This window comes from Carya illinoinensis, chromosome 4 (assembly GCF_018687715.1).
Source record: "Carya illinoinensis cultivar Pawnee chromosome 4, C.illinoinensisPawnee_v1, whole genome shotgun sequence".
Classification (NCBI taxonomy): domain Eukaryota; kingdom Viridiplantae; phylum Streptophyta; class Magnoliopsida; order Fagales; family Juglandaceae; genus Carya; species Carya illinoinensis.
Window position 1 is genome coordinate 37,242,669 of NC_056755.1, and position 10,456 is coordinate 37,253,124.

Sequence of the window (10,456 nt, forward strand, 5' to 3'; positions counted from 1 at the left end):
ATGTACTGGTATAGTAACAGCTAGCTCGCTCAACTCGTACTGAAGCAGAACCACTAATATCGCCAAAATTAATTGTGCTGTGGAATTGACTACAACATGCATGGACAGAAAGCCATAGCTACTTATATATATATATATATATATATATATATATATATATATATCAAAAGCTCCAACCCCACCAACCTTGAAAAGCAGTACATTAAAATTTGATAAATAATATTTACAGTCTTGATTATGCAAGTGGCGTGTAGTCATTTTGAAAAAAATAAATTAATATGAGACCTATATGAAAAAAAAAATTAACTTTTTAATCGTAGACTCTACTCTTTTTCAAAATAATTGCACAACATTTATAATTCCATAACTATATATAACATTACTCTAAAATTCTACCCTCTCCGTTGACAAATACCTAGCTAGCTAGCTGTTTATATAAATCTTCTTTATTTATACAGCTAGCAAGCTGGTAGTAGTAGGTGTGCGTATATATATATATATATTTATAGGAGCTTTATAAAAAGAAGTGCAACACAAGCAAATAAAGAGCTAGTAATTAGTTATAGAGAAAGCAAAATTCATGAAATCTTCCTCTTTTTTCTCCCTTTTTTTACTCTTGTATTATCCGCATGCATGGACGTTGAAAGAGCTAGTAGATCCAAGAGGAAGGTCAAAAGGAAATGAAAAGAAATCTGAGAATTAAGCAATAAAGGGCTATAACAATATCAGATATCATCATGAAGGAAATTAATGATCATGTGACTCTGAAGTCATTTGCAAATTGCGGAAAATCGATGCAATAGCTATCGAGAAATTGATCACAGTAGTAGTAGTACTGTTGCGAAATTGTTAGATATATTAAAGGTTTACTGCTGCAAGTAGTGATACATGATGAAACTCGATCGATCTGGCGAGATAAGATCGCATGCAGCTAGCGCGCACTGTTGCGAAGATTAATGATTGATTTCTTCATCTACCCCACATCATGTCACGGTACGGTGATTCAAGGCCAGCAGTCTTTCTTTTCTGCAACGTGAGGTCTTTGTAGAAGTTCTTGATGAATTCCTCCGCAGCCTTATCCACCTGGCCGCTATGATAATCTCCATCTTCTTTCAACGGAAATGGCGAGTCTGTTACTCTCAGCTGTCGCACCATCGGACTCCTTCCGAACCCAGGTAACGTCACCTGCGGCGACGCCTCCACCGGAGGCGCCGTGTTATCGTGATTGTTCAGCATCTCAAGTACCTTCTGAAATGCAGTAGCTGTGGTGACGTCTTCATAGCTATAGGTGGACTTGGAGGCGGCAGAAGAGAAGTGGTGGTGCTTATTGCGCTTGTTGAAATGGAAGATCGCGGGGCGGTGATGATAGGCAGGGCTGTTGCTGCAGCTAAACTCGTATTCGCGCGGGGATACGAAGGCAAGAGAGTCCCTGGAACGGCAGCTCAAGGCAGAGAAGTGGTCGTGGAGGGTGAGGTTGTCGGCTATGGCCTTGCCCGCGAGCTTGCCGCGCTTGAGCATCAGATGGAGGTCCCCCATTATCTTGTTCTTGCATATGCCTTTTCTTAGCATGAATAACACGACTCGAACCATGTTCCACAGTTTCTTGGCCACCATTGGTGGACTTGGTTCCATTTCCATTACTATTGGTTGGCTGAGAGATCGAGAGGGTTTTAATTCTGGTTTGACAGCTGTGAGAGAGAGAGAGAGAGAGAGAGAGAGAGAGAGAAATGATCTACAGGTATGTTTTGGGGTTGGTCATGGAGGGTGAGAGGGGGAGAGAGCGAGGTATATAGAGGGCAAGATAATTGTACGTACGTAATATAGAAGGAAAAGATGAGGACGAGTTTAATTTATGAAGAAAATGAAAGAAAAAAATGATATTTGGTGAGTAGTAGTCTCGACTCTTAGCGCGTTTGTATTATTTTGGAAGAAAGGTAAGGAATTGGGTTTGACGAAGCAAAGGGTAGGGACCAGGGTTACTTTGCTAATGTGTTGTCCAGATTACAAGGAGGTCCCTATGATTGTGACCAAATTACTTAAGTAAGCCCTCAGGCTTCAATGATTACACAGATATTTGGCACTTTTTTTTAATGTCAGAATTTGCCTAAAGTTGTATAGGTAAAGTGACATACAACCACAACTAGGAGCGACATGTCGGGAAGTAATTGTTAGAATTTCAAGGCAAAAGTAAAATTCCATCCGATATAGACATGTATGTAACTATATACTTTATTTACTGAATTTAAAAGGTACGAGGGATCAGCACCATTTATTTATTTATTTTTATTTTTATATATAAGGGTGGAGATTTCTAATCCAGCTTTTTCATTTAAAAAATAAAGAGATGTTATTACACCATTAACCTCTTGATCATAGGAGGGATCAGCACGTTGTAACTATATATGTGTTCAGTTTTACTTAATTATAAATTGCTGTAAACCAAAATTGTAATTAAAAATTTAAAGGCCGGGGTGGTTTAAATTTACGTCATAAATTAAAACAAATTAAAATTTTAGAAGGAAATAAATGGTCTTTATGATCATTAATATTGAAGCGTTTGGTGTTGGACATTGAATAACGTATTCCCATCAAATAAGTTTTATAAAGAAAAGAATATCAAGGAATGAAAGTTGAATTTCTCAAAGACAAATACTCTTATCTTTGCACGCAAAGAGATGCAAAATATGTTGCCATGGACGTCATGTGCTACTTCACATATTCTAATTAATCAAATATATATGTATATGTGAGAAATGTTAAGAATCCTAGAAAATAAATCTACAAAATCAGCGTATGATCTTTATATAGTAAGTCATGAAATCTTATTTTACATGACATATGTCAAATATAATTATATAATTGAATAGAATAAAAGTATTATTAATTGAATAGAATTTTTTTACTCATTATTATTATATTACACAAGAGGAAAAAAAAAATAAAAGTATAGAGATAATTGAATAGAATTTTTCATATTAATTACCCTAGTTAAAGTTGGTCTTTGTCACCAGCGTAAAGGCGCGTGGACTTTGTGTGTCTAATTCCGCCCACACCTTTACCTTTCAAAGAGGCCAGTCAGGCTGGCAGGATTGGATGAATGAATACAAGCAACCTACTCAGGACACGTGGCCCTCCTCTTGAGGTTCAAATGAATAAGTAGCCGTACACTCCTACACAATCACTTTATGTGACCCACAATGTGGCCGTCCAACTTTCCCAACCTTTAAATTTAAAAATAATATTTACAGTATAAGATCTATTTTACATTAAAAAAAAAAAAGATTATTTTATATAAAAATAAAAATTAAATAAAATATTATTATTATTATTTTAAAATTTAAAAAAATTAAATTGAGATTTTAAAAAATTAAATTATTTATTATAATTTTTGTAAAAATTTAATAAAATTATAATAATAAAATAAGATGAGATTAGTTAAGATGAGACGAGATAACTTCCCAATCCAAACTAGACCTTAGACTATGTAAGTATCACATATTTTTAAAAATATATATATATATATATAAACAAGAAGCTTAACGGATTTTTCAGGGAAGAAGGCGTCTTCGTCAACTTCCTTTATATAAATTTATTCTTAATCACAAATATTAATATTAAATTATTAATATATTGTTTTTTAACCTTATATATTAAATTAGATTCTTCCATGTATAACATGAGATAAGTATGAGTATAAATATATATATATATATATATATATATTTTATTGATCAACTCCTTTGTATCAAGGATGAAATATATGGACGATTTTCCTCCATTGTTACAATAGCGTGGGCAATAACATTGGAATTTCTTCTAACATGTTGAACCGCCCACTTTTCATATTTCCTGATCAAGTTATACTTACCTTCCATCAATTGATCCAAACATTTTCCATCTTCCTTCAAAAGTCTTTATAATCTGTGAAGAGTGTCTTTCAATTATAACTTGTTTAAGTCTCAGCTCTAATCCAAAGATATATAGTAGCTTGAACTGTTCCATATGATTCTGCCAATAGGGGATATGGAAATAGGCTCATTTTCATTCTCAAAGTAGCAATTACCTTCCCTTCACAGTCTCGAGCAATGACATTTATTCCAATTTTAGAATGAACCTTATCTACTGCTATATCCCAATTTAGTTTATAAATATTCAATGGTGGAGGATCATCCCATTTAGCTTTGTGCTACTTTCTAGACTAGAGGGTACATAACGGCCTGTTGTTTTCTCATCTCAAGCAATAGCTGCAGATCTTGTTGTGTATCCTTCACTACTATGTTAGGATGTTTAACTCAGCATTGAAAATGAGTTCATTACTTCTCAGCCATATTTTCTAAGCCACCACTGCAAATTTCTACAACAATTCAATTTCGAAAGTGGTTGACGTACATAGCCTCAGTTAGCTATAAGTACATTTTTTATAAGTACATTTTTACACACTTTTCGTGGTTATAGAGTATTTATGAAAACAAAGTTTTGGACTCTATCATATTAGGGGTAAAATAGAATTAATTTGGGTCCAAAAAATAACTAGTTCAACAAAAAAGCTCAAAACTGAATCACACCTATAAACCCAATAGAAAAAAATCAAAAGTTTTGATTTTCTAGATGAATCAGTTTGTATTCATTCTCAAAATTTCAAAACAAACCAGTTTAATTTTAAAATATGTCTAAAATCGGATTGGACTAAGCCGAACTGATTACACCCCTATTATTAATAAGAAATGGATGGAAACATCAACCATTTGACTTGTTTTTGGTATTTTAGTGATCATAGTTTCCATCGGTTTTTAACTAAATAGAGTGTCATAAGTTTTTAAAAAAGATAGTAATTAATATGAAACTTTTAGTTTCAAATAAGTTCCAAACTTCTAATACATTAAACTATCACTTATTAGATCTACTTTATGGTAAAAGCAACTTTAGAACATGAAATACAACATTAAACCACATCAATTTATAAATTTATTTATATGTAATTTCTTTATACGTAGAGTTTTTCTCTTTCATATATATATTCCTTTATTTTCTCGTAATTGTATGAATATACAAACATCCATACCCGCCATTTACGGCCCACTCGGTCACTGTTGGAGTTGGGATAAAAATATGGTTGTAAAAGTAATTAATACTACATATTCAATTATCTAAGTAGTACAAATAAGATACAATGTTGGATAAACTAAATTCAATTTAAATTTAGCCAAGAAGAAGTTAACTCAATTTAGGATGGCTCTTAATAAAACAAAATATTTGGGCATGCATGCATTTAGAGGATGGGCAATTTCTTTGGTTTGTTAATTGTTAGCAAAGGGAGGCGTTAATCAATTAATTAGTTTTTACTTGTAGAAAGAGTTAAACAAACTAATTTATGTATGTTTTAATACTAGCATAACTGTATCAATTAAAAATAATGATAGTTGCAGTCGTGAATGTGTAAGTATAACGTAATCATTTAAAAAAAATGAATAAATACGGAACTTATATAAAAAAAATTAATTGTTTTACAGTAGATTATACTCATTTTCAAAACGACTGCATATTATTTACGTATTCTACGATTATATATAACATTACTTTTTAATTATAAAAACCAAAATAAAAGATCAATGAAAAAGAAAAAGCAAAATATTTGAAAAAATTAGTTTGTGAATCCAATTAATTAATATAATTACCGGGTGCTATATGTCTTGATTTGTTTTGGCTAAGTTTCATTGTCTTTGTTGTGGACGTACGTAGTACGTGTGGCTGAGGTGATCATTAGTAATGCATTGTCATAGACAAATTAAGTGTGTCAATTTCACTACTAAAAGGGACTTTAGGCATCATGTCATGTTTGCACTTTGCCGCACGCTACGGACTTTGGAGGCCCGAATTATTACGAGTTCAACAATCAATCCCATCCTATTAATTATCTTTGAAAATGATATATATAGGACCTGTTGACATTTTGTCTTACTGTTTTTTTTTTTCCTTTTTGAGAAAATAATTTATGCAAGTTTAGGTGTATAAATTTTGTGCAAATTTATTGAAAAATTTTGAAACTTGAAATCGACAAAATAAACTCACTTCCTTTTAATAAGAAAAATTTTATTTATCGTTCATTTTTTATCATACTTTTATTATTTTATAATGTGTCATCAAATAATCAGAGATTATTTATTATATTTCACTTATAAACTTATCATTATTCTAATGCTATATTATAAGATGATGAGAGGATACTAAAAATTTGGATGATTAGTAGCATGCCTCACTCATTTCATAAACTGACATGATTTTATATGACACATATGTTAAATCTACTTTATAATAAAAATAACTTTATAATCTAACGTATTACATTAATTTATATCAGTTTATAATCAGCATATTTTAAATGGTTATATATGATTGAGAATGATAAAATTAATGAAAAACATGGATAAATGTACAATCCTCATTTGATAGCACCCCTTAATTATACCAATAGTACATTTTTCCAATTCTGACACTTAGGTTAGGTTTGAGTGTTGAGATATATTGTGAATAGTAATAAAATAATATGTGAAAAGTAATAATAGAATATTGAATAGTAGTGAAAAATAATAAATAGTAATAAAAAGTAAGTGAAAAATAATAATAAAATAATAAATAATAATGAAGTATATTGAGAAATATTGAGAATATCTTAACACCCAAACACACGTAAGACTGATTATTGTGAGCACTTGTTATTATTTTTTATTTATGCTTATAACGATACAAGAACTATCACGAGCTGATCTAAACCCCAGTAATTAAACCCTTTTTTCGAGAATAAAATATGCAAACACGGCATGAGAAAGCAAGCCCACAAAATACGGTACTGTATGAATGTTTACTTCTTTTTAAGAAAAGAAAACCCCCATGCACTTTAATTGCTTTAGGAGTAAGCGTGGAACAAAGTAAGATCGAGTTTTTACTTTCGCTCGCACGGAACACTTAACGTGTTGCAATATCAAGTCATCACTCCTTTTGAGAGTTGGGGAATCTTATTCCTAGATGTATATATTATGTGCCAAAACTCTGTGACATATACAAGACAAACAAAGATTCCCAACAAACCTTAATGCATGGGCTGCTTTCTCTTTACTCTTTAGTACTGATCTTTACCATTGAGGGTGGGTTCCATTGTTTCAGACTACTTCCATTATTCTTATCCACTTAATTTATATATATGAAAGACGCATCCTTCATTTGTATCATTGAGATAACAAATTAGAGATATTTAAATTTTTAAACTTCTTTTGCAATCAACTAGCTAGAGCTTCTACCATGTTAACGGTATAAAATGTACGTCTCAATTCCATACCAACTTATAGGCGAAAAGACTCGAAAAATCATTAACTAGGCATTATTGATACCTATTGAGTTTCTATGATCTATCGAATAATATCTTTTGGTGAAAAACACACCCCTAATGTGAAAGGCTGCCCACATTAGCCAACATAAAGTGGCGTCTTTACGCACATATATGCTTGTAAATAACATTTTTCACTGACTTTAATTATAGTCTCAGTTGTTAGAAATCGAACCTCCAATCGCCCTCTTCTCCGTCCCTATGAAAAAAAAAAAAAAATAGCATATATACGTGAGAAAAAGGTGATGATCAACATCATGAATAGACACAATAAATTATTAATTTATTAGGAATTAATATGTCTTGTAGCTTCGATGGGACCAAATGAGCATGGGATCGAATTAAATAAGAAGGCAATTTGATTTCGCGCGATTGACTTTGAACTCGAGGAAAGCTTGATGAGGAGGGATTTTAAATCTACAAGGAACCACTAATTAATTTCTATCCACCCATACCCACCTTTGTGATTTTTCCAGCTTGATTATTAATCAAGTATATATAAGCTTCATTATTAGATATATATTTTGAGTCCAAAATTATTGGTGGTCCGGAAAAGGACAATTAGTTTGACTTGTAATTTTCATGTCACTCTCTTAATTATTTGTTTCTCCCCATTTTAGAAAAGTACTTTACACACATGAACTCACCTTCTCATTATTATTATAATTGAACCCTTTGTTTCCAATTAGCTAGGGTTTATTGGGTTTTTTTCCCAACTAGTTGAACGAGTAGATTGGCCATACATGGCATGGGTTTTAGCCTTTTATTGGCCATAGGTTTCATGATTGCGCGCCATGGTTCAGCTCGCTCCTGCATGCAATGTGCAAGTAATTAGCTAGACTGTCGGCTGCGTGGGTTCCATAAATTAAATTGCCATCAACGACGAGCAGCTTTATCTCAATATGTAAGTTATATCTGTGTGTTTGATATAGCCATTTTACTCCCATGATGAACTTGATTTGTGGCAATTCTCATCAGTATTTATTTCTACACTCGGATCCGATACCTTGTTTATTTATCTTTTTGTATAAATTGATCCTCTACAGTACTCTTTTATCCATCAAAGATTTACCTTTTTTATGAACAAACTTTGTTGGGTTTGTTTGTAGAGTATGATTTATTGTTGTGGTGACCTGACTTGATGATCTGACCTGACAATAATTTGTTAAATTTTTTAACAGATTTTCAATAAGACTCATGCTATGGAACATAGGCTTGATAGGCCCAAGCCTAATCACAGAGAGTTCCAGCACGATATATAGTCACTCAACTTTCAACTCAAGTGAAAATTAAATAGAGAGTTTGCTCAAGTCTCACTTGACAGTGGCCTCAAATAAAAGTAAAGCAGAAAATTTACTCAATAGTTGGCTTAGGCGAATATTAGACAAAGAGTTCGCTCGATGCCTACTTAATATGCTGCTCGAGCGAATGTCGTAGAAAAGTAAAAATTAAAATTTCTACCATATAACCTTATAAATATAATTATTTTGTACAATATAACCGTTTTGAACAGTAAAAATCGCGACAACAAAGTTGTCATCAAAGTTTCAATGATTATCATCAAAGTTTCAATGATTACTGCTTTCAAATGTAAAGTTATGGATTTGGAATGCTTTCCAATATTGAGTTTAAAAGTAATAGTTGGATTTAAGTGAAATGATGGACATGGTAAATTACTCTCAAGAATTCTAGAGAATCTAGAATTGAGCTTTCACTAACTACATCTTCTTTTTATATATATATATATATATATATATATTTATCGGAACCACGATACGGTACATCGAATGATTATAAATGAGTAACAATACTCTTCATCTTAAATTTTATTATTATCAATCGCATTGAGATTGATGCCACACATTTTAAATGGTCTCGATCGTTTGTCAACCACTTAAATACAGCGTGCTATTTAAAATATATCGAGTAATAGGTGTGATTCGGGTTGACAAAGCTTTCTTTATTTCTTTAAAAGAATAAATTATTTGATAGTATAAATATAATTTAACGGCTTCTAGAATTTACTATTTGATTACAATTAAATGGATAATACACAAGTCGTTATAGAACTGATCAATAATATATTGAGAAAATGAGTATTTTAGCAGAAAAATTCAGAAGTTCATCTCTTGCGCATGCATTTTCTGATTGTTTTGAAACTCTATATTTTTACATCTTTCTAACTAATTTGGTGATGAAAAGGGCTTGTAATTAGGAATTAGCAGTTGCCATTTTAAGGAAGATTTATGGTCAGGATGCAGGAATGCCATTGGTTCAAACCTCTCTTATTGGATATGATAAGATTTTACTGCTGCTCTATGCAAAGTAAGGAACATAATGAGGAGTTAGAATTGTGTTCCGAGCTAGATCATGACCGGGGAGTGGTTCTGGCTTATAAATCTACTAGGCTATTCTGCCAATCATCGCATCGGCTCTGCTAGACTCTTCGAGAAGCGCTACAGTTACTAGGCCTATGCATAAAAAGTGATGGGCCCCGCCCGCCCGATATATCCGACCCAACTCACTCGATAAGTGCGGGTTGAACATAGCTGGCTTTCGGACGAAAATGTAGCCCGTCTCTCTCTCACTTTCAGCTCCAGCAAAACCAGCCCCCTTCTCTCTCTCTCTCTCTCTCTCTCTCTCTCTCTCTCTCTCTCTCTCCTCTTCAGGGAACAGAACCCTGTCAATTTTCGATTTGTTCTGGGGTCGATTTCCGGAGCTCCTTCTGGTTTGATGGCCTAAATTGATCGAAGGCTCCAGCGGTTGTTGAAATCCTGCTGCACGGACTGTGGAATTAGCGATCGTTTGAACCCACGAACATCTCACCCGAATCCTAAATTGTTAACTCGACTGGGTTGCGGGCGAGGGAGTCATGGAGACTAGACTCGGTGGCTAACTTGGGCCATTCGTGTAGACCAATTCATTTGGGGACAATGTGGGACAGCAACAGGGTCTGCAAGGACATGACGTTCTCGGGCTCGAGGAGGAAGGGCTTGAAGTCGACCCAGCTTGTCATTCATAGGGGCGAAAATGGTGATGTTGTCGTGGCCCACCTCGTCTTCGAGTGTCTACAAC

The 10,456-nt window shown here is 33.2% G+C and overlaps 1 protein-coding gene across 1 annotated transcript; it reads right to left on the bottom strand.

Moving 5' to 3' along the window:
- Positions 1 to 699: 699 nt before the first annotated feature.
- On the bottom strand, positions 700 to 1,813 carry LOC122306721. Its single transcript, XM_043119225.1, has one exon. The coding sequence runs from the start codon at positions 1,636 to 1,638 to the stop codon at positions 970 to 972; it is 669 nt and encodes a 222-aa protein (XP_042975159.1). The 5' UTR covers positions 1,639 to 1,813; the 3' UTR covers positions 700 to 969.
- Positions 1,814 to 10,456: the final 8,643 nt, after the last annotated feature.

Excerpts from the sequence above, each read along its gene's own strand:
- LOC122306721 (XM_043119225.1), bottom strand. The coding sequence starts at position 1,638 with ATGGAAATGGAACCAAGTCCACCAATGGTGGCCAAGAAACTGTGGAAC.